Here is a 24371-nt window from a genome sequence, read left to right on the forward strand (position 1 = left end):
GCTAAATTGGGGGACGTCGGGGTAAACGGCTTTGCAGTTTGACCGTAAAAATGTTCTAGATACAAATGATAGAAACAAGCATTTTTTTCTAAGAAATCGTTTTATCAGTTTTGCCTTCCTGAAACGGATTTAAAAAGGGTTTTCGCTGCCCTTGTCATTTCAATCTCACCAGAATTCTGCGCGAGTTAATACAGCCAACCCTTCTACAGCGATCAATGAGGACTTTTATTATGAAAACCCGACGTCTGAAGTTGTCATTCACGTGGAGATGATCGTTTTTAACTTCATGTTTCGCAAGACAAATAAATGCAAGCTAAAATACTCCAGCCGCTCGCTCGCGCGAGTAAACCCGGGCCTGCGCGTGACGAATATCACCCGACTATATAAATATAAACCCACAAGTCTTCAGAATGAAGGTCACGGGGTCGTAAATAACACACGAACCAGTTTTGTTAGTACGTCACCAGGCACAGTAAACAAGCCAGCAAGCTCGCGCACAGGAAACACAGCAGACCCGTTGTACGCTTCCCGGTGATTTGTGTCGGGGCGGCGGGTTCCGCTTCTGATGGAGTTACACTGTGTTTTGTTTTATCACTTCATTCGTTCGTAGGATTTATTTCGCGCATTTTTGTAGCGGGGTGAAGGCGAACAGAAGTGTGAAGTTGGCCTCGATAAGTTGAGCAAATGTGACGTTCGTAGTCTGTATGTATAGGGATCCGCTCTTAGTGTTTTACTTATTATTAAACTAAAGTGTTTTTTTAACGCAGGCACGTCTCGTAGTACGTCGTGAGATTTTCAAGTAACATTGTGAGGCGTGTATAGTTGTCGAGTTTAGCAACGGCTTGTTCAGGCATGTTAACTAAAGCCGTTTCGCCCGAGGAACGTGTTTTAAAATTCGTCTAATGTACAACATTTAACTAAAATACTGCCACTATGATATTTTTGCGTTCATCTATTTCATATTTTTATGTCGGTCGGGTGTGAGTCAGTTTGTTGCGATTTCATGTATAGCAACACCCCAACACAGGTTTGATGAGACATCAACGGTTTTTTATAACGTAAAGAACATTTAACACTTTGTTTTAGATATTTCACAGCTTTGTAGGAAACCATTATTGTACACGAAAGCAACGACATATTTGTTAAATTAATATACAGACACTTTAAAGTTTTAGCTTCCCAATACGTCACACAGAAACAATACAGTCATGGCAGCTGTTGTAGGGCGAGTTTGGGGGTGGGTCAATCCAGCCAATCTGTACTCCACCTGGGGCAGTAAAACCAAGCCCTTGACAACTGACAGTCAGGATAAAAGCAAGTGGGGCTTACGGGGACTCACTTCCTGGGTTTGGAGGCGCGAGAAAGCCACTGACCTGAAGACGGAGGAATTCTGGACGAAGGAGGAGAACATCAAACCTTTGGAAATAGAAGAGCTGAGAGCGATCAGGCCTGAGGTTGAGATCGACCGTGTGGAAGGCCAAAGCTCTTCCCGCTGGAGGAGATGGCTACATCCATCCAGCTACTTTTACTGGCCCAGATGGTTGACGTCCACTGGGCTCATACTACGAAAATGTGCCGGCAGGAGTGAAGGGAGTGGGGATTTTGATGATGAGTCCGACTATGGAACCCCTCCACCGTCTCCAACACCGCTCTCCCGAAAGGAATTAACATTCCAGTTCTTCTCTCGCTCGTGGAAGGGAGAGGTTTTACCGGAACACTACGAGATTTGCTTCAACTTCCTCCGGCACTTCTTTGACTTGTTTGTGGTGGGATTCCTGACAACCGTGTCCCCTCCGTCCAAGTTCATCTTGGATGTTCTGGGGGTCCAGGGCGCCCTGAAACTGTGGCTCCATGGCATGGCCATGTTTCTTGTAGCGTCTGTCGGGATGGCCGGGCTGCTCTGGGTGGTGCAGGAATACCTGCCTCATTTTGCTTTGATCTATGGTATGGTGCAAGCTCTGGTCATCTCGGTCAGTGTACGCCAGAGTGAGTCGGAGGAGAGCGATGACAAAGGTGATGATAATAAGGTGGAGGAGGAGGAAGACTATGAGGACACTGTGGAGCAGAATGTCCCACAGCAGACGGTTGAAACAAAGAAGTTAAAATAAGGTAGTTAATGACGAGTTAGGATAGTTAAAAACATTTTCTTTATCCAACAATGTAGATAAGCAGTGCATGTGGTGTTCCTGTGAATTTTGTTATAGGTATCTCTCTGAAAATTGTTCAGTGACTCTATAACTTTGCGTCTGTGGCAGGATGCCTATAGTCTGTGATGCTGCATACATAATTCACTGTAAACTTAAAGCTCTGAAAATGAAATATTCTGGTCCTAAATGCCGATTGGTCAGTGTTACAACCGCGCTTAAATACATTGAAATTGTGCTGCAACCATGGAGAGCACATACAGACTTTACATTACATGGACTAGCCGATATCTTGTTGAAGATGATGGCATAATGTCTTGAAAAGGTTAACATGAATGCATAATGTAATTTGTTTTTATTAATTTCTCTGTTTCAGCATACTTGTTGATCCTGCTTTGAGATCTTTGATCTGGATACTACGGATAGACATAATCACTCCAAAAGGCCAATGAGATAAGGAAGAAGGTCATTGATCTACCAGCACATCTTTCTCCACCTACGGAAGATATTATTTTCCTAACACTCCACTTTTACTATGTCTAAAACTATGGTAGAAACCACATTGCACACCAGCAAAAGGATACGTGATCATGACTGCAGTCTATTGACAGTCAGAAAGTGGCATCATTACAGCGAGGAGAGTAGGTTGTCAGGAGACGGCCTGCAAAATACACACGGACAAAAAGGACTATGCACAGAACCGAAGAACCAGCATTGATCGATTGATTGTCAGGGAATTGCATTGACTGTAAATCAGATTTTTTCGTTGACGCTTGGCGACTCCACATTGTATGTACTGTACATCTTGCAGGGTTTTTGGAGTGTTCATTTCCGTCTGAAAGCTAATGTCCTGTTATGTTTAATGGATCAGGTCCATTGTAACTCCCATCATTTATGCAGTCCATTAGTCAAGTCACTCGCATGTGTTGGTGAACTTGGAAGTGAATTACAAAGAAAAATCTTAATCCATTTATACAGCAAACAGATAATTGACCACTACATTATTCTGGAACATTATAATCGATCCTATTTCATTTAACTTGGTGTTCAAATGGGTACGTTAATAGTTTGGTATACCTTTTGCTTTGGGTGTGTCATGAAAACCACTCATCATTTGACTTATATTTATATACGCTCTTTTACGGCATCCACTCAATGTCTTCAAGTTTTATTTTGATTCATTTATATTTTAGTTCATTTTCATGTTGTTCTGAATGCTACTGTTGTGCCTAACAGTACCTGGTACATTAGCCAGTTTAGAGCGAATCGTGGGTATAGAAATTGAAAGCGGTGTTTGCACAACGGTGTACTGACAGCTGAATACCTAATGCTTTGTTGCACAAACGTGTCCGGCGTGCTTGCAAGAATAGCTTTCTCCTACTAAACTGCTTTATCTATGCGTGATTAGCACAACCCTGCTCTCAGCCAATGAAAAGCTTTGTGTCTCGTGAAACGCTTGTCTTTTGTTGTAAATGGCCTGTTTACTTCAGGGTACTGACGCATGAATTTCTAGATTATTCATGTTATTTAAACACGAAAACTAGTGTCAGAAATGTTTGTTCTTTGGACCTGATTGAACAATGCATGAATATGTGCAACCTTTGAAATGTCATTTCTTTTGTAAGTCTTGAGTTCATTGTAGTGCGGGTCACAGCTGTGAATATAAATGTCTGCTGTACTGTCGAAGGGATTGATGCTCTGTAGCCTGACCGAGGGGACATGGGTTGATGTTTGGCGTGGGACAGAGATCTACATTTCTTAATTTACATCACCCTTTCTTAAGTGCTGTACACTGAGCCTTTGATAGTCCTCACAGCTAAAATAAACATTCTTTCTCACATTTAATATATCATGGTTGGAGTTTGAATGATAGGTAGAAATTATTTTATTAAAATTTAAATAAATTTTTTAATTATAAATATATTGATCAATTTCATTTTATAGAAACTAACTCATTCTTAATATGATTCATCGCTGCAGTGATATGTATAGGCTGTATGAGAGACAGATTTTTTAAGCTGATGAGATCCATTATTAGCGCAGTTTTTAAATCCCTATAAAAATAAACATTACACAACAACGAAAAGCAGGATGGTAATCAATCAGTCAATACAAAAATTCAGGTTGCCATTGCATTTAATCGATATAAACAACATCATTTAACATTTGTTTATTCATGTTAAATCCACTGTGGGACCCTTGCTATATACATACAGGTGCGTTCGCTGTAAAGGGACAACAGTTGCATATGAATGATGGAATACGATTAAACGCTGTGAAACGGGGATGAACTGTAAACTGTAGTCAACCCCAGAGAGAGGAGAAAAGATGTTATGTGAATTTTGGTCTCGGCCAGCATTCAGCCACACGCTCTCATGTGCTCTTTCTAAAACTCAGTCAACCTCCACACACAGCCAGTTTACACATTAAAAATCAAGTACATTTACTACGCATCTTCCTGACAACATGTAACTCTCACATTTATATCTGAAATTTGCACCATTTACATTTATTCCCTGTATTTAGTTTGAGGTCCAAATGAATAACCCATACATCAAATCCAGCTGTCAACACATTTGTTAGATCGATTTCGTGCACAACTACCGGTCTACCCTAAGATGTTTTCACTTCGGAGTATGATCTCTTCTCCTTCACAACACACTGTAGATTTTTCTGTGTTATATTATGGTCTGTTTTAGATATGACCTAGGTGATATTAATAATAATCCCTTAATAGACGGTAACGTCACATCAATGTTTGTATACATGCAGACTCTTTTGTTATTTGTATGTCACCTGTCTGATTGTCTGAAAAGGCATCAGGTGTCTGATTTTAATTCTCTCAACATGTTTATTAAAAGGATTTAAATTCTCGTAACGTCCAACTTAAGTATTCCTTATAGCACGCAATACAAATATGAGTTTGAGCCCAAGTGACGTCAAGCAATACGGTTTCTTGAATAGTGACACACTAAATGATTTGATATAAAACTCCTATTTTTACTCTATTCAGGCAGACGGACCAAAATACTCAAACTAGAGAATGCATTTAAGATTATAACCTCTAATCTGAGTTTCCTATGTGGCATTCAAAGAAACCTTTCCTTGTATGCACAACCAGATATTCAGATAATCAAATAAATAGAGCTTTTACAAAAAGAAATAAAACCCATTTGCCATGTACAACAAAATTTCCGCATCATTCAAATGGCAAAAAACATGTAGTCTTCGCTTTAGTCATCACATTAATGACTGCAGGGAAAACCAATCACATTAAAATTACATACAAGCTTTCATGAATCAAAAGCTTTTGACACCAAGTGATGGTGCAATGAGTGAGTGAAGATGAGGGATTATGAATGTAGTGCCCACGATTCCCATTACCCTCCAAACACACACACACACTCCCTCTCTTTTAATTCATTAGTGTGGGTTTGTTCCTCCAGAGTTGGGGGGCACTGAAGATCCTCCACCCTCTCTTTGTCCATGACCTATTCTCCCGTGTCCCAGAATGCAGTGCGCACTTCCGCAGCCTTCCTCATCATCTCCCTCACTTTCAGAGGAAGACTCTCCAAACTGTCGAGGCTTTTCGTAAATGCAGCAACCTGGGGGGAAAATAACTGAAGTCTTTAAATAGATCAATTGACAGCAGAAATTTTTTAAAAATGTAAAGAAATGAGACATTAACTAGACCGTTTGATGGATCTAACCAGATTTTTAAGGTCAGCTATTTTAAAGTTGCATGGATGGCCTAGATTTGTCTGTGCTCCACACGTCTTCATTTACTTTGAATTTGCCAGACGCTTTTATTCAAAGTGTATTCTATGTATATATTTTTAACAGTATTTGCCTTTCCTTGGTATCAAACCCATGGCTTACAGGAACATATTTAATAATTTAAGATGCATGGGGCTATGTTTATACTTACATGCACATTAGTTCTCAATACAAGAGACGATACACACACACCAGTCATGAATGATATTTTACAAAGACATACCGCCATCACATCTGTACATTAAAAGGATCATATGGCGTGAATACGTGTTTTTCTGTGTCTTTGGTGTGTTATAAGTTGCCCCTGCATGTATTAGACACGTGCAATTGCAAAAATGTAAGTGTTGGAACAAAATATGCATTCCATCTAAAAGCGAATGCTCACCCAGACCTGCCTGAAACACCTCGTGTAACCACACCCCCACAAATCTACATCCGTTCGTGGTATGACTTCACTAAGACCGCCCAAATGTATAGGCAAGTAAGGTGGCTGTACCTGTCAGTACAATTGTTAGGGAACCTGATGTTCCAAATATGCAAAGAGGCGTTACATTTCCATCGCACAGTCGCAGTATTCGACCAATGACTACGCACTGGTTAACTGGCCAATCTTAGCACACCTCGCTTTTCAGAGCAATGAGCTTTGTAAACATCTGCGAGAAGATACGTACATGTACGCACGGAATGTGGAAAATACAGCGTTATGTCATGTAAACTGCAATCCTTCTAAAACAAACGATAGTAATCGTTTTAGACGGTCATGTGACCCCTTTAAACGACTGTAATTCACACTCACACTTGGAAGACCTTCTGCCCAGATGTTCATTGTCCACCGTGTCACTGGACCACTCCACCTTCTTCTCCGTCTTTCTTTTCCTGAGCTTGATGGTCAGGCTTCTGCCCTCCTGACATGGAAGAATAATAAACATTTATTAGAAAATACATTGAAATAACTCTTCAGCAATGTTTTTAATGTGTAAAACCACGATATTAATCATTAACAATAAACCACAAAAGCACCATGGTACGTTTTATACTCACCATGATAACAAAAATGACGTTTTAGGGTCAAATATATGACAATAGAATTAAAACGATCTGGAGCAGAAAACTGCCACGTTTAAGCAGGTTACGTAAAAAGCTTTAGAGTCGTTTCGTTGACTTTATGTTTATTTAATGTCAGTATTGGTGCATGAGCAACAACTGCAATGTGGCATCTGCAGAAAAGACGTGTAACATGGGCAACGTTTGTTGTAATGTGTGTAATGTCCGACTATTGATTTTACGATTGGAAAATAAACAATAAGCTGAGCACACGCACCCTGACGTGCACGATGTTTAGTAAACGTGCCTTACGCTGGTATTCAGATAAAGCGTCAACTTTACACGATATAAACGACCATAATGATTGAATGATCGATCACGAAAACACACGTGTCGGTGATTCTCACGCGTTAGACGCTGTTAGGTCGTTTTGAGTATTTAGGACAGATACCTGCTGGGGTGGAGGCGGTGTTGCCGTCTGTACGGTCTCCGTTATCGTTTCACTCCTTGTAACGTTGCCTGGAACCTCCGCCATATCACCGATAAAAGCCAAACAAATGGTCAAAACGGCCCTCGGTCGATGGTTTGGATGTAAAATGTCAAAACGACGAACGCTGCTTCGCTGACGCGTCGAGATTCTGGAGGCTGTGCGAATTCAGCGAGAGTGTGTGAGAACGAGCCCCGGACTAAGCGCAGCTCGGGCGGAGGGATTTACGGACGGACCGCTTACTTGGAGCGGGCGTGTTTCAAAATCTAGCGAGTGCCCTACGTATACTGCAATTCTGTACTGTGTTCGGAATCAACCCAGCTGCCTTAGTCGTGTAGCTCGCTAGGAATGTAGGCGCGGCCAGTTCAGTGTTCCCTCTAGAACCGTCCGATAAGAAACATTTGAACTCGCATAACCGCAGGGAAGTATATCGCCAGTTTCTTTTCTTTAGTTATATATACATTTATGGATAAAAGAGTGATTTGAGTTTTATTGGGAGGATTTTAGTCACACGAGACTTTTCGACCTCAATATATTCACACATAATGGTGAGCGAGACTCAGCGGTGTATCCGCAACATGTCTGCGCCCTCTGCCAGCACACATTGAGTGAAGGTACATTCATTTAAGAGCTTATTTTGTATTTTTGATATTCAACAATTGATCACGTGGGTCGTGTGTACTGCAAAATATGTTTGTCATTAAATTGCGTGTATTTTCATATTTTGGATTTGGTCATGTTGAAATCCTTGACAATTCCCATTAACATTATATTAGATGAGAGATACTACAAGTTTACCTTTTAGGACGAAAGGAACGCTTTACATTCAAACTATTATTGTTGTTTATAATATTGTGGTACCATTCAGTAATTGTATAAGATGGTATCAATGGGATACTAGTGCCATCATCATTCAAGCACTTGTCCAAAAAACATGGCAGTACAATTATTTCATTGTGAGAAGTCCCTCTTTTCAAACCCTTGTTTTTGTGTTTCAGGACATGTGGAAGCGTGTGCACGCGGTGTCACCGGGAGTCTGGTCCAGAGATCTACAGAAGACATGGAGCGCATGGGGATGCAGGCTCTGCTCATCAGCCCATCCTACAGCATCATCTAATACAACATCGACACAGCCCAGGACTCAAGCAGAAAAAGCCAAACGTAGACGAGAGAAAGAGAAGACTATACTGAGTAGCGTGGGTTACGTTTATTTGAAATGTTATGCTTTTATTTGTTTTTAGGCCATAAAGTTAAGTAGCATCATATTGTTTGTTTGACCCATGCAGGATGTTAATGACGTTGGACTGGACTGGTCGGAAAAAGAGAAAATAAGATATACTGCTGCCCTGTTACCCGGAGAAAAGAAAGGTATCAGCACAATGATGCTAACTTTTGGTACTTGGGCGGGTTTGCGTTTCCAATCTGTCGTCCATACCTCACATGCATTCTAAACTTCCCTTCTGTTTCAGACACTTCCCTGCCCTTCCCACAGTCCTACAGCCCAGAATATGTGGAATATGGCTGGTATCAGTGGTGGGAGAAAGAGGGATTCTTCAGCCCCGAGCAGCATGTAGGAAAACAATTACACTTTAAATCTTAACTATTCCTAAAATACAAAAGAAACGCTGATAAATATATATAAACATAATAAATGCATCTCAAATAGAATTGACAAGCAATGTGCCCCACTTTGGTAATAAATCAAATGCTTTTGTTTAACATAGTTTTAAATCTTCACTTTGATCTGCTTTTTTCTCAGGGTAAACTACCTCATGTGACTGATAAATATTTCTCCTTTTGCATTCCTCCACCAAATGTGACGGGTACCTTACATCTCGGACATGCGCTGACAGTTGCTATAGAGGACGCCTTGGCTCGCTGGTAACATTATAATACTTCTTATCAAAAATATCTGCTATGAAAAGCTTCCAAATGGGAATATGCCATTTTAGCCACCTGTAGGAGAATATTGGGACTGATATACCTTCACTATATTATATACCTAACCACAGTTACTTAACTTTTATTATGAATATTTTTAACATTTTTGATTAATAATAGTCATCAGTACAACGCAGATGAAAATATTCATGAATAATGTTCAAATAAAAGTAGTAGTCCACCTTCAAAATGAAATTTCTGTTATCATTTACACAGCCTCTTGTCATTTAAACCTGTATGACTCTCTTTCTTCTGCAGAACACAAAAGAAGGTATTTTGAAAAATGTTGGTAACAGAAAAGCACGGCCCCCCATTCACTTCCATTGAAGCCAATGCACAAACCGGGGGCTGATGACAACGTCCTTCAAATATCTTCTTTTGTGTTCATACAGGTTTAAAATGACAAGAGGGTGAGTTCATTTTAAAGGCGAACTCATTTTAAAGGCGAACTACTCCTTTAAAGTTGTAACGTCTGCCTACACAAAATGACTTCATGACCTGCATCCTGGGTTGAGTTTTTAAAGACTCTTGTTTTGGCTACTTTTGCTTTATCTCTTTCAACTCAACCCATTAAAAATACTGATAAAATATTGATCTAGTTTTCTAAAGACATTTTCATCTAGCTACTAAACTAATTGCAAACATTTTAGATTAAAGGGGTTGTAAGAGTTCTTGTGGATAGTGTGCAGTAGCATAACCAAAAAGATATTTATAAACCATGATCATTTCATTTTTATACACATTCTCTTTGTATAACAGGCGTCGAATGCAGGGCTACAAAGTGCTGTGGGTTCCAGGCTGTGACCACGCTGGGATTGCAACACAGGTATCTCATGTCCGTTTCTCTGTTGGTACAGTAGAACAGTTCATACGGTTATATTTGACAGTGTTGTTGTGATGGCCTGTGTTTGTCAGTCAGTGGTTGAGAGGAAGCTGTTACGAGAGCATGGAAAGCTCAGACAGGACTACAGCAGAGATGAGTTCCTCAAAGAAGTCTGGAGATGGAAGAACGAGTGAGTCTGCGTCACCCTGCACTAGTTTACGTTGGCTTACTTCTGTGCAACGCTGCATCATAAATGATCGTTTTTGTTCACCTGCTTTGCAGGAAGGGGGATGAAATTTATCATCAGCTAAGAAAACTGGGTGCGTCTCTGGACTGGACCAGAGCGTGTTTCACAATGGACCCGGTAACAACAACCAGATTGTATTTTATTACCCATAATGCACCAGCGTCTTATCGTCCTCACCTTACATCTGTTGTCTGCAGGGTTTCAGCAGTGCCGTGACGGAGGCTTTCGTCAGACTCTGTGACTCTGGTCTCATCTATCGCTCTGAAGGTTTGGTCAACTGGAGCTGTGCATTAGAGTCGGCCATCTCAGACATAGAGGTACATCACTGAGCCGTACATAACACTGTGTGTAATCACACACATCGCGTCAAGACATTTCTCGTACAGTAACATATGGTTTGTATATTTAGGTGGATTCGAAAGAGCTTGCAGGCAAAACTCTTTTGTCTGTTCCTGGCTATCAGCAGAAGGTGGAATTTGGGACGATTGTTACATTTGCATATCCGTTAGAGGGACTGGGTGAGTGGTTCGGTTATTTGGTCTTTCTTTTTTTATTTCAGATGACTTGTGAATCATTTCAGCCCATGTTTCTAAGGTGTGATTTATTCTTTTAGGAGAAGAGGTTGCCGTGTCAACCACACGGCCGGAGACAATGCTGGGAGATGTGGCTATTGCCGTGCATCCTAATGACCCTCGATATCAAGTAAAGTTACTGTTTTTTCAGATGTCCTGCTTTATTTTTAACATTGTGTTTTAAAATAATGACCTATCATACCCACAGCTGTGCTTGAAACAATATATTGTGCCATACTGCTTCATAGTACAACATTTAAAAGACACTTGGTATGCAGTGTGCATGTTAATATGTGTTGCATGCACCTTTTGCATAACTTTGTATATAACTGTAACTGTGTATATACTCGGTACAATCATTCATTTTTTTTTACAGGATCTTCATGGCAAATACTGTCGGCACCCGTTTACAGATCGATTGTTACCCATTATCACTGACACTTTGGTGGATATGAAATTGGGCACAGGTATTTTTACATGATCTGAAGAAGCTTTCCACATGTAGTAAACAATAGTATTTGCCCTAGTAACCTGTAGTACAATTCCTAGATACCTTTCTATAAAAGTACACTACATCATTAACTACGGTTTATTAATTTCCTGTAGTTTATACTACAAAATACTGTAGTATACTATATTAATAACACTATACTTTAATGTAATAACAGTAATATACTAGAGCATACCACAGTTTTCTATCGCAAATACTAAAGTTTACGTAAAATAAATGTAAATTAATTATTCATAATAAACAAAGCATTTCCGTTTAATTATGTAAATAACAATTTGCATTTATTTGCAGAAAGTGAAAAGAGGAAAAACAGGTCAACATATACAGATGCTCTGTATATTTTCAGACCTCAAATACTGCAAAGAAAACGCGTTCATTTTCACTCTTTCAATAATATTTGTACATGTATTTAGGAAAAGCTAAAAAAAGTTTTTATTAAAAAACCTGGATTTATTTTGGTTTTGTTGTACTGCAAGTCCTTCACATTGCTGTTGGATGACTTTCATGACATGTCATGTTCCTGCCTCTCCTTGTCTTGGTTTTCGAGTCTTGTGGCAGGATCATGTCATACCCATATGTTTTGTGTGGAGAGAGAACATTGTTTTGATTTGTCACGCCATGCTCTCTCTCCGGTGTCGCGTCCTTTAGCCCCGCCCCCTTGTTTCCCTGTTAGCGGCCCATTAGTGTTTTGTTCATGTTTTCCCCTTTGAGGGTTTTTGGTTTGAATAAAGTCTTGTCATTTATCTCACGTCTCCCTGTGCTTGGGTTCTGCCCTAAACCGTGACATGTCACTCCTGAGGCCACAAAACATCTAGAAATGCTGATCAAATGAAAAATCTGAATGGTGACTTAACTTTTTCTGCGGCTGTGTATTTCAAATATGATACAATTTGTTTGCATGTTGATAGGTGCTGTTAAGGTGACACCAGCTCACGACCACACCGACTTCCTGCTATCCCAGAGACACGCTCTGCCACGCCTCACTGTGATTGGAGGAGATGGAACTATGTCATCACTATGTGGCCAGTGGCTAGAGGTAAGCATGTCAATCGTTTTAAGTGACCATTTTGATGCCAACGCATCTTGATATCCGGAGGATTGTTGAATGGTGTATACATTATGTGTTTGTCACTTCAGGGAGTCAAACGCTTTGACGCCAGAGAGCGAGTGATCAGTGCACTGATGGAGAAGAAGTTATTCAGAGACAAGCAAAGTCACCCCATGTCATTACCAATCTGCAGGTAAACAGTTGGAAGGTGAAAATACAAGTAAGCTGTAAACGTTTCCTCATGCAGAACTCTGCAGAATATATTTGGCTAATTCATTCACTCGAAGTGAGGCTGGTTTACATTACACAACGTGAGCCCAACCCACACCTGCCTTGGTTTAGCCAGTCTGCACATTGTGTGTAAATGTTTTTATAACCCAAATCAGAAAATATTAAATACTGCATATTTTGAGCTGGCGTTAGAGGAAATCTTGTATGCTCCGCTGTGAAATCGTAATGCTGACTAGCCAAATGAGCGCGAGGTCGGGACGTTCGAGAAACGGAAAGGGAGAACAAGCGTGGCATATTGAGACGGATTTAGAAGTCGTGTCGCGCGATCCAGCCTTAAGCCAGACTATTTCTTTGAAACATTCATATCGATTTTTATCTGAACAAAAACAGCTCACTTTTGACCTTGTGTCCTGCCTTTATCTCATTCCTTCCACGCAGCCGTTCTGGAGATGTCATTGAACCGCTGCTGAAGAGACAATGGTTTGTACGGTGTCAAGAAATGGCACAAAATGCAGTTCAAGTGAGTAAGTGTGTGTCTTAAACGTGCGGTTGATATTCATATTGCACAATTCTTAGACTCATCATAAGGCTCATAATGAATTTATATGTATATATTACTCATAGTTAAATACTAATAAAGGAACTCATAATTTACTCATAAAAACAGTCACATACTTTTACAGTAAACCGTTTGAATGGCATAATCTTGGCTTTGTGTACATGTTCTTGTTTTGTTGACTTTAAACAATTTGTCCGGAGCCGGTGGGTCATTAACTGTCCCTGTCACAATACTCCCTAGAGCAACAGAAGAAGTGTAAGGGACATCATTGAGTTATCATGGGATAAAAAAACACTTCCTGCTACTAGACAATAATAGTGTCAAACATTAAAGCTTTCTATTGGCTCATTAACTTTCCTTATTCCTTATTGATGATTATGATAACTGAAGCATCGACTCGCTTGTAAATATTTTGTTCAGGCGGTAGAAGACGGGGAGCTACAGATCATTCCTCAGTTTCATACAAAAATGTGGAGGAACTGGCTGTCTAACATCAGGTTAGTGTTATTACTCCCACTACATAGAACCCAAAGTGACATGCTGTGTAACAGTGTTTGTTTTTTTGTTTGTTGAAGTGTGTTTTTTTGGAAGATATATTGACAGAAATGCAATATAATAGACATAACTATCTTCAGAGGTGTATAAAGACCTTACATAATGAAGCGAAATGTTTTTATTAGCTTAGAATGAGTTATTTCTGTCTACATACACTGCGGGGCCCTTGCATGGAAACCGTCATGTTGTTTCTGCAGTAGCGCGTTTCGTAAATACGTAATCTCCTTCAGCAAAGAAGTGAAATCTTAGTCCTGTGTCAGCCACTGTAGTGCTTCGAAAGGGAGGTGAGATGTAAGCCATTGGTTGCAGTTCACAACCTTACCACTAGATGCCGCTAAATTTTGTACACTGAATCTGTCTGGATACTCATTTATGTGATTGTTGTTGATTGGTCGATCACAAGGGTGTGGTAATATTGCGAAAAAATCAAATGAAATGTTTGTTTTATTTACAGTATATAGAGCTTTGGTGATTATATAGGTATATAGGTATGTTTGACATTTTCGTGAGAATCACCCCTTTACTTATTTGCTAGCCAGTCATCATCACAAAATGTAATGTCGTGTAAAACTTTACCTTGCAGTGATTGGTGCATTTCTAGACAACTCTGGTGGGGTCATCAGATACCAGCCTATCGAGTGACGCTACAAAACTCTGTTGACACACAAGAGGTGGAGCCTGTTATTATCAAAATTATTATAATGTCTCTGAATATACTTGCTACAACATCGAGATGTGAGGTTTTAACACATTGTATGTTTTGTAGGAGCTGTGGGTTTGGGGCCGAACTGCTGCGGAGGCTCGGGAACGTGCCGCTGTGAAGTTTGGAGTGAATCCGGATCACATCACGCTCACACAGGGTGACGATTGAGTTCACATTAAACACAGTTCTGTTATCACACTAACTCTTTAATATATATGTTGTTGTTGAAAGTCTATTTGTCAACAGCACTATAAGATCCAATAAATTAACATGCAACTTTCTGTTTTAGACCCAGATGTGCTTGATACCTGGTTCTCTTCAGGTCTTTTTCCCTTCGCCATGCTCGGCTGGCCCCAGCAGGTACTTCACTTCAAAGACCATTTTCATGAAAGAAGCCGAACACCAAGGCACGTCTGCGTATTGTCCTGTATGATGAGATGCTTTGATCTGACTCTATCTACAGAAAGAAGACCTGAAACAATTCTACCCCAACTCCATTCTGGAAACAGGAAGTGACCTCATCTTTTTCTGGGTGGCCAGGATGGTGATGCTGGGCAAGGAGTTGACCGGCCATCTGCCCTTTAAACAGGTTGCGTAGATGGCTCATAACTTTAAATGCCATATCTTAAACGAGTCATATGACACGGCTAGAACGAGCATTATCGTTTGTTTTAGATGTAATTCAATGTGAATACATGATTTAAGGTTTCCACATACCCTGCATGTTTGTATCTCCTCTTTGCACTGTCTCTCTGAAATGTGCAGATTTTTACAAAGCTCATCGCTCTGAAAAGCGAGGTGTGCTATGATTGGCCAGTTAATCAGTGCATAGTGATTGGCTGAATACTGCCAGCGTGTGACAGAAAATATTACGCCTCTTACCATATTTGGAACATGAGGTTTCAAAGCAGTTGTACTGACAGGTACGCCCACCTTACTTGCATTTACATTTGGGCGGTCTTAGTCAAGTCATACCACGAACGGACCAATTGTGGGGGTGTGGTTACACGAGGTGATAGATTACACTTTTAGATAGATTGCATCTTTTGTACCGACACTTTAATTTTTGGATATTTACAGCGATTTACATTGCATTACATGCATGGGCTTATAACTTATAACAACACACCAAAGACAGAAAAACACGTATTCGTGCCATATGACCCCTTTAAGATCAGCAGGAATTGAGATTGTAATTACAATGTGCGTCATGTACCGACGGCATCTCACAAGTCACTGAAATGTTACTGTCTGTTTTGCTATCTCTCTCTCTCTCCCTGCACCGTCCCTCTGACTTTCTTTCTTTCAAACAGGTGCTCTTTCACTCTTTGGTGAGAGATAAATATGGGCGGAAGATGAGTAAGTCTTTAGGAAATGTCATCGATCCACTGGATGTTATTTCAGGTGTCTCTCTGGAGGTATGGCAACGCTTTTTTCCACAGCAAGTCAGTTTATTTCTCTGTGCTGACGTAGTCTTTGTTTTATCTCACAGTCCTGTAACAGTGTACTTGGTGGGAGGAGATGTTCTCATTCTTGGAAGTATTTCATACATCAAAAATGTGTATTAAACCCATGTATGGATTATCACTAAGAAAATAAACTCCAAATTTGCCAAAAATGTATCAACATTTAAATCGCCTGAAATAAGGTCTGGGGTAACAAAAGCACGTCATTTCTGCGGCTCCCTATTTACCTGTGTGACTTTCTGCAGAACACAAAAAATGATACTTTGAAGAATGTTGGTAACCAAACAACATTGACTTCCAATGTATGGCCACAAAACCATACAATGGAGACTATCTCTAAATATCCTCTTATGTGTTCCAAAGACAAAACTGTCATATACAGGTTTTGAAAAAGTCAATAAATAATGACACTCTCCGGCACCGCTAGGCCACTCGGCGGCGAGGCCTCCCCGACAGCATGTCTCTCCTTCCTACTGGGTTTCGGCACCACTGTAACAAGGTTCAATGAAAGAAAGAAAGGAGGCCGGAACCGGCCAACATACAACAACTTTTAATTAAATAAACAAACTTAAAATGTACAAACATAACAGGCTTGGTCCTCTCTCACTGAAGTCCGGTCGCTCGTCCTCTCATGCTCCCAATCTCCTCCGTGATACGAGACCAGTACGCGTTCAGCTGACGCTCGTTGTCACTCACGCACCGGCCTCGAATCCCGGCTCTCGTCCCGCCTACCTCAGTACAATAACATTGCATACCTGTATGTACAAATTAAATAAAGATGAATCATAATTGAAGATACAGAAGCTATTGAGTCACAGGCAGTGAGTGATGTCCTTGACCTTTAACAGATATGCTGCTGTGGCTTTATGAGGAACGCAATGTTCCAGTAAACAGTACTGTGTTGTTTTTTGTCTGTTTCGTCCGTTTACTTAAGACATAACCTACAATGTTTTTTAAGATACTCAACAAGTGGGGCATTTTGACCTACTATTGTGTGAATTTATCCGTTCAAGCACAAGACTTTCAAAGACAACTCAAAACTTTCCTTGTGCTCGCTTCAGATCTTCTCACAGCGCGCGAGCGAGTTTTCTTATGAATCATCTTGCACTAAAATGTTTAAATTGGCAAAAGACTTGAATGAGTTTAGTTTAAACCGCAAAATGGGCTGTTCAGGTCTTACCTGCACACGCTCACAACACCCGGGTGATGACAACAACATAAATGACTGGTCATATTACAGCATGCGTCAGTCCTGTTGAAATTTGTCTACGTTATTAGATTTTTTTTAAACAAGTAACAACGGTTTGCTTTGAACCGTTTTGACAAGTTGTTTGCTTACATTTGTGTTGTTAAAGATGCAATCTTTTTATTTCAACTTTTTATACAAAATTCTTAACCGACCCCTTACCTTACCACGGTTCACAAGGGTACACTTATAAAAAATATTTTTTATTTGAACTATTGTGTCGATATTTGTGGAACATGTCAGTTTGACATCAACCAAAAAAAATGTATAGTTTCAAACAGAGATGGCGATAGAGTGCCAAAAGTTATGGATTGCGACTTTAAATCAAATAATAGAAGTTACATTAATAACAAGTCAATGTACGGTCGGACATAAGTAAGATATCAATCCCTCCGAGCAGAACATCTCCCCACTGACTTCTACAAAACTCATTTTAAAAGCACAGTTAATCCATCATCAAATCTGATACCGCGGTTAACATTTGAAACATCTATTTTAGTCACTCTCGTGCCCTTGTTGTCATGACAACTTCATCCTTCTGTCAGTAACATCGCGGTCTGATCTCCACAGAGACTTCAAAAGAAAATCAAAGAAGGAAACTTAGATCCGAGAGAGAGCGTTGTTGCCATGGAGGCGCAGGTCAGTACCGTTCTACCGATTTGAGCAGTCGTACCCATCGGAGCAAGGTTACCTCATTCCCAATGTGTCCTTTCTACAGGCGAAAGATTTCCCTAAAGGTATTCCAGAGTGTGGGACTGACGCTTTGAGGTTTGCTCTCTGCTCTTACAAAGCCCAGGGTGAGTCGACATCATTACAAACCTCTGTCATCGAACGTTACCATCTTCATTCACTTATTGACATTTTGTCCAAACCTCAGGAGAGGACATCAGCCTCTCCGTGTCCCACTTGTTGAGCTGTAGACACTTCTGTAATAAGATGTGGCAGGCGGTACGCTTCACCCTCGCCGCGTTGAAGGATTCCAGTTCACCTGCATCATTAGCGGAGGTACGGCACACGTGAACATCTCTTCATTAAATCAATCTCAGACTGTCCCATCTGCATGTTGCCATTGTAATTTAATGGTCTTCCTCCTCCGTTCTGTTTCTGTATTCGGCTGTAAATTTAGTGCATACTTTATCATGTTCTTTGTTCTCCACCTGCACTGTTCCTCCTTTTCAGTTCCTTTAGTTGCTTTAATGAGATGCAAAGTGATGAAAGGAAACATACATTGCTGGTGTAAAATCAATCACAGTTATAAATAAATGACAGAGAATCTATTAGAATGAATGAGGCTACAGGTATTGGCCCTCATTATTTTGTATGTATTGATTTGAATGGTTGTTGGTGTTTTGAGATTACTGCTGTCAGACTTCAACCATATCCACTTGGCCAGAGGTCTACTGACAGGCTATGAAGGTCCTTTTACACTGAGAACAATAACTATATTGACTACATTAGCGTCCACATTAGTTGATAATAACATCGTTTTTTTTATGTTTGCCCGTTGCAGTTTAACATCTTTAATGCACAATATTTTCAATAGAATACATTTTGGTTGGCTGTCAATGTTTTATTGTTCATCGACTGAAAATTGAAAAGGAACCCAACAATACACTGTAAAATGTCCTGTAAAAACCTACATGTATTTCTCATAAATGGCTTTTTTTTCATATAAAATTATAGTTTTTCTTGAAAATGTCCAGTCTTTTTACTGTATTTTGACGTTTGTTTACTGTAATTCCAAGATCTGTAAAAAACTGTTTTTTAATGCAATTACAGTTTTTTTTACAGTGTATAGCTCCTCTATATTGTTATTATTTTACACTGTGTCTACACCAGATGTGACTGACGCGACACGACCAAAGACATTAGGAACACATTAGAACCCATTATAATTTCAACTTTGTCCACACTGGATGTGGCGCGACATGACAAACCCATTAGAATAAAACATGTGCCGATGTTACACAGTCTTTCTCTTCATAGTACACCCTCTTTCATCCTCATCCTTTATCAGTTTTCACCAAAAATGCATTTGCTATATCTCAATACAATGTTGCGTTGAAATGGCCGATTTGCACAGACTTGTTAGGCTGTGTTTAATATGTCATGATGACACACGAGTTGAGTATTTGCACTACATCTGAGAAAGTGGTGTAAAGTAAATATTTTCTCATTTGCTATGAAATCATGGCTCATTAGACCATTAATATTTAGTATGCATACAGTACCTGTGAAACCTTTGAACACACTTACTCATTCTTTATCTGCTTGTTAAGTATGACATCACGCACCACCGCTTCCAGGTCCAAACGCTCTATCAGATGCCATCAAATGCTCTCCAAAAATTGGATAGCCACTAATATTAAAGTATACTTCTGTTCCTTTCCCTGTGTTTTTATATCTCTCTCTTGCCCATGTCTTTCACTCTCAGACACATCCGGTCTCCAGCATGGACAGGTGGATATGTTCAAGACTGTACAGCACAGTTCAGCAGTGTGAAGAGGCTTTTGAGAGCTACGAGCTTCACACCGTCACCTCCGCACTGCATTCTTTCTGGGTGCACAGTCTCTGTGACGTCTACCTAGTGAGTTTGATAATGTCAATGACAATTTTTAGACTTCCCCTAAAAGATCCTCTAAAAACTGCGCTGTTACTATCTCGTTCTTATTTAGGAAAGCATCAAGCCCGTGCTAAAACAACACACCTCGGACAGCGACGAGCAGATGAAGCGAGAAAGACAGATGGCCATATCTGTGTTGTATCACAGTGTGTCTATCTCTCTGTCTCTCCTCTCGCCCTTCATGCCTTTCCTCACAGAGGAGCTGTGGCAGAGACTCCTGCCTTACAGCGACGGCTCCATCAAGAACCCCACCAGCCTGTGTGTGCAGCCCTACCCAAAGACCTCACAGCTGGTGAAACATCAAAGATATTAATATTAACAAGATGCGTCACTGCCATTGAAATGAATGGGGAGGAATGCTACGCTCAATAAAAAGCCCTAGCAAAGCTTTGCGCACGCGTTGTATCCAAATCAACATGAACATTTTTGTTTTAAGCACGATTTGATCTTAAGAAACAACCTAAAAAAAACGCAGTTTTTAAAGATGGCGTTTAATTTGGATTTTAGCCGATTGTAGTGGATTTTTCACGTCTTGTTTGAATTACGTAATAACTGCCGGGAGGTCATTGCAAAGATGGCCGCCGAGTCGCACGACTTAATTTAAGGTTTTAATTGAGAAATATACAGTACAACAGCAGGTTGTTTTTCTTAAATCTCATTGGACCATAAGTGCTTTGTGTCATTTTAGTGTTTTGTATCACTCTTCCACATTGAAATGGTCCTGTAAAATAGTTATTGGTTGTAAGCACATTGTTGCTTGTGTGATATGGCTTTATTATGATCACTAGAGATAGACATTTCTTTCTTTTTTTTTAACACAGGAGCTCTGGTATTTTCCTAAGGAGGAAGCAGATTTCTCTTTGGCACAGGAAGTGGTCAGAGTGGCGAGGTTACTGAGGGCCCAGTGCCAGATGACGAAAGAAAAACCTGACTGTGAGAAACAAAGATGTTGTTGACTAAGCGCAAAAAGAAAAAATTGATGTAAACTGAATCTTGGTGACAGAATCGTACACCATTACAACAACAGGACACATATCGCAGCTGTCCTTCTGAAACCTTGTATCTCCATATTTTGTGATTGTTTATTATGATAATAATCACTATTATTAGCCACCCTTTATGTTTGTTTGGTTTTGTGAATATCTGACCAATAAAAAGTATTAAAATTGCTGGTCAGCTTTGACAACACAGTATTTAAAAAGTACAGTGTCTTTTTCTATTTCACAAACAACTGTGGATTTTGTACATACAAGGTTTTAGAAGGACAGCGGCGATATATTAATAAAAAATGAATAACTACAGTATATCGAAGTACTGGAATACACTACTCGACATTTGCTCATTTACCATTTAACCTTTCAGGATGAGTAAACGAGTCTACACATTTTGGTCAGAGTTGACAGATTTCACAGAAAATTGCATGGTGTATGATGGGCACAGACACCGAATAATTTTTTTCATCTGTTGGAGGACATCAAAACATATTTGATATTGTCAGCCGATTTCACAACACATGCATCTGCCTCGTTTTTTCTTTTTCGATTTAGCACAAAGAGTTGCTACAACAACTATAGCGGTCATCTTCTGCACATCCATGTTTGTTTAATCCACCTTGCGGCATCTTGCAAAGAAGCGTGTGTTTTTAAGTCTGGTCGTGTGTGACCCTCTTTCGTTCAATATATGACGCCCAGTTTTTTTTCTGCGACTACAAAGTCAGCAAGTGGTTGATGCCTAGTGTAGACATTTGGTGTATTCCAAGCATTGCTCATCTTTTTATAATATTATTTCCACATTTTACAATAATAGTAGGCTACTCAAACAGTACTAATAGACTACGATAATAGAAGTCACCAAAACAATGGAAAACTTTGACACAAATGTATTAATAGGGAGTTATTTTTGATAACAAAAGACACATTCACACATTGCCCACAGTTTGCCATTTTATTAATCAGCTCTATAAACTCTCACCCTGAGATGCTTTTTTTACAATATTATACAGTTAGCATCTTTTTTATGAACTGTTATTAGCTGCTTTATTTTCATTATTCGGTCCAAGTCATTCATTTCACTTTTTTTATTTGTAGTATGTACCCTCTGTCGTAATTGTAGGACACGTCTTCCATCGTGTGACATGTAGATCTGTCTTCTAGTGTGGGCAGTGTGTGCTCCCGATCAAGCTCAGACCCTTCTGCACTTCAGATCTGCTATCTGCACCCTGGGTCGAATCTCAAAGCTGCATCTGCACTGTCCAGATGGAGGTTTCTCGGACTCACCTCCACCCAAGGGCAGTGCTGTAGGGGTGGTGGATCATTCCATTCGCTTGCATCTCAGTGTTCAGGTATTGCAGGGTTTTTCAAAAGAAATACTTCTCTGTATGAGTTTGTGTGTGTAGAATATATACAGCTGTGAAAAAATGAAAAGAGCGCTTCAGTTCCAACTCCTTTTTCTGCGTCTTTCTCTCTTTCCTTCAGACTGGTATTAATGCTGACAAACAGAGAGCAGTCCTCTGTCAGCGCAGAGAAAAGCTGGCCAACAAACTCAAGCAAGCAATCTCTCGCACACTCATGCCCAACTACACAGAGAAAGTTCCTGATCGTGTCAGGCAAGAAATGCACAATAAAGTAAGTATTTTGAGTAATGGATAGTTTATACCAATGGTTCTCAATAGAGGGGCCGTGGCCCACCAGAGGGCCCCAGCGGATTTCCAAGGGGGCCTCACGATAACTAATCATTTAAAATGAGCATTGAAATACATTTTTAAACAAGATATTTCTTATTATTTGTCCAAGCACTTTTCCAGTTAATATCAACCTCTGAGATATTTTATTGGGTAGACATTTTGAGTTTTTGTAAGCAGGAGGGGGGGTCTTTAAATATTGTTGAATACAGTGGGGGGCCTTGGTGTTAATAAGGTTGAGAAGGACAGTAAGGCACAACAAATGTGAACCTTTTATGTTTATATGTAAAATTTCGAATTGTTATGCAAAAAAAGCTTTTTAAACTAATACAATTGTAAACATTTTCTTAAATATCACCTAATATTTTACAATGATATTCACCCACCTAAGCAAAGGAATTTGAATACCAAATTGAAACACCAGCTAGTCTCCCGGCTTTCTAGTTGGCTTTTATGCACATTTTTGCATACTCCATAGTAATTTTATTTTCAACAGAAAACCTCATCATTATTCAATGTGCGTTATTAAAGTTCAATATGAAATTATTTACATGTATTTATGCAGATTGCACTATTTTTGCATGCACTGCATATTTTCCATTTGATGGTTCCCATGAGGAAGGATCGCTCTTGTCAACAGAATAATATATTTCAGCAGCTGAAGGATCTTGCATAAATGTATTGTGTTTTGAAATTATCAGATTGCAGCCATGGAGGAGGATCTGAAGAACATTGAGGACCAACTTTTAGCTTTGGGAGACATGAAGAAATTAGAGTGATCATAGACACATGGGATGCAAAGACCAAAAGCAAGCCACTAACCAATGGGGACGTTTTGGTGTCTTTGTATAGCAATAAATGGTTGGTGTATCTTCATAGAATGTTTGTTTTGATGTAACTTGAATGTTAAATAAATTATTTAACAAATTACTTTTTTATAAAATTATATTTGTCTAAATGATATCAAAGTCCAAATGACCTCCCTGAAAATAAATAGATTGAGAAAACAACTCCCCAGTTTAAACGCCACATTGAGCGCCAAATTGTTCTCGTTGCTGAATCGTTCACCGCTAAAAATGACTTTCTTACTTGGTATTCTTGTCTTGTTTTCCAGTACAAATGGAATCAAGATGCATTTTCTTGAAGACCAAAATGACCTCAGAAAATATGTCTTGTTGCCACAAGCTGTTAAATAATTTAATGCTTTGACGCCTGATCGGCCACCGAATAAGTCAAACGCACCTAATAACAGACAGGTTGCGCGTATGGTTAGTTTTAATACCATCTTGCAGTGAATGTCAATCTGTTTACATTTGTCTCTTAAGCACATCAGTAACTTGTAGATTTGTGTTTTAATTGAAATTACATTCATCTGACTAATCCAATTGTTGTAATTGCCTAGTTTAAGTCTGTTCATATATTTCTAGTTCGGTTATTTTGGTTCGGCCCAAAAAAGAAACATTTAAATGTAGTCCTGGTTCGCTCAGCGTACAGACTGGCATTTTAACAGCGAACTTAAAGATATCGAACCTAACAGCTTACCTGTAAATGATTTGACAGGTTTTTTATTTATATTTTTAACCTGAATTTACTGGACTTCCAATGCTGTCGGCCCACTTTCACACGAACCCTGGTTTACACAAACAAACCGCAGTGCAATCGAACCTGTGTTTGTTTTAATCGAAACAAACATGGCATATATGAACACAACCTT

General features: G+C 39.7%; 3 protein-coding genes across 3 annotated transcripts; 2 read left to right on the top strand and 1 right to left on the bottom strand.

Annotated features, from left to right (window-relative positions):
- Window positions 1-280: 280 nt before the first annotated feature.
- cUnh6orf47 (chromosome Un C6orf47 homolog) lies at window positions 281-3988 on the top strand. Its single transcript, XM_079484721.1, has 2 exons — window positions 281-2109; window positions 2521-3988. The coding sequence occupies exon 1, from the start codon at window positions 1209-1211 to the stop codon at window positions 2106-2108; it is 900 nt and encodes a 299-aa protein (XP_079340847.1). The 5' UTR covers window positions 281-1208; the 3' UTR covers window position 2109; window positions 2521-3988.
- A 184-nt stretch (window positions 3989-4172) lies between these two features.
- On the bottom strand, window positions 4173-7754 carry ppp1r11 (protein phosphatase 1, regulatory (inhibitor) subunit 11). Its single transcript, XM_079484722.1, has 3 exons — window positions 7417-7754; window positions 6718-6826; window positions 4173-5749 (listed from the first exon to the last, which is right to left on the bottom strand). The coding sequence occupies exons 1-3, from the start codon at window positions 7498-7500 to the stop codon at window positions 5568-5570; spliced, it is 375 nt and encodes a 124-aa protein (XP_079340848.1). The 5' UTR covers window positions 7501-7754; the 3' UTR covers window positions 4173-5567.
- vars2 (valyl-tRNA synthetase 2, mitochondrial) lies at window positions 7422-23660 on the top strand. Its single transcript, XM_079484720.1, has 30 exons — window positions 7422-8066; window positions 8451-8648; window positions 8739-8820; window positions 8922-9022; window positions 9212-9333; window positions 10153-10219; window positions 10309-10406; window positions 10499-10580; window positions 10661-10780; window positions 10873-10981; window positions 11077-11165; window positions 11412-11502; window positions 12455-12582; window positions 12684-12787; window positions 13264-13345; window positions 13805-13881; window positions 14523-14610; window positions 14706-14799; window positions 14932-15002; window positions 15106-15231; window positions 15956-16060; window positions 17925-17993; window positions 18073-18151; window positions 18232-18359; window positions 19789-19941; window positions 20030-20269; window positions 20799-20910; window positions 22131-22318; window positions 22452-22601; window positions 23359-23660. The coding sequence occupies exons 2-30, from the start codon at window positions 8454-8456 to the stop codon at window positions 23434-23436; spliced, it is 3228 nt and encodes a 1075-aa protein (XP_079340846.1). The 5' UTR covers window positions 7422-8066; window positions 8451-8453; the 3' UTR covers window positions 23437-23660.
- The last annotated feature ends 711 nt before the right edge of the window (window positions 23661-24371 follow it).

This window comes from Barbatula barbatula (assembly GCF_947034865.1).
Source record: "Barbatula barbatula genome assembly, chromosome: 21".
Lineage (NCBI taxonomy): Eukaryota > Metazoa > Chordata > Actinopteri > Cypriniformes > Nemacheilidae > Barbatula > Barbatula barbatula.

What these genes read in the sequence shown, in the direction of transcription:
- cUnh6orf47 (XM_079484721.1), top strand. Translation starts at nt 1,209, where the DNA reads ATGGCAGCTGTTGTAGGGCGAGTTTGGGGGTGGGTCAATCCAGCCAAT.
- ppp1r11 (XM_079484722.1), bottom strand. Translation starts at nt 7,500, where the DNA reads ATGGCGGAGGTTCCAGGCAACGTTACAAGGAGTGAAACGATAACGGAG. An exon ending in CACCGCCTCCACCCCAGCAG is followed by an intron (nt 6,827 to 7,416) that starts GTATCTGTCCTA and finishes CTTCCATGTCAG; the next exon opens with GAGGGCAGAAGCCTGACCAT. An exon ending in GGGCAGAAGGTCTTCCAAGT is followed by an intron (nt 5,750 to 6,717) that starts GTGAGTGTGAAT and finishes TTTTCCCCCCAG; the next exon opens with GTTGCTGCATTTACGAAAAG.
- vars2 (XM_079484720.1), top strand. Translation starts at nt 8,454, where the DNA reads ATGTGGAAGCGTGTGCACGCGGTGTCACCGGGAGTCTGGTCCAGAGAT. An exon ending in ATGTCATTACCAATCTGCAG is followed by an intron (nt 12,788 to 13,263) that starts GTAAACAGTTGG and finishes CCTTCCACGCAG; the next exon opens with CCGTTCTGGAGATGTCATTG. An exon ending in GACGAAAGAAAAACCTGACT is followed by an intron (nt 20,911 to 22,130) that starts GTGAGAAACAAA and finishes TCTGTCTTCTAG; the next exon opens with TGTGGGCAGTGTGTGCTCCC.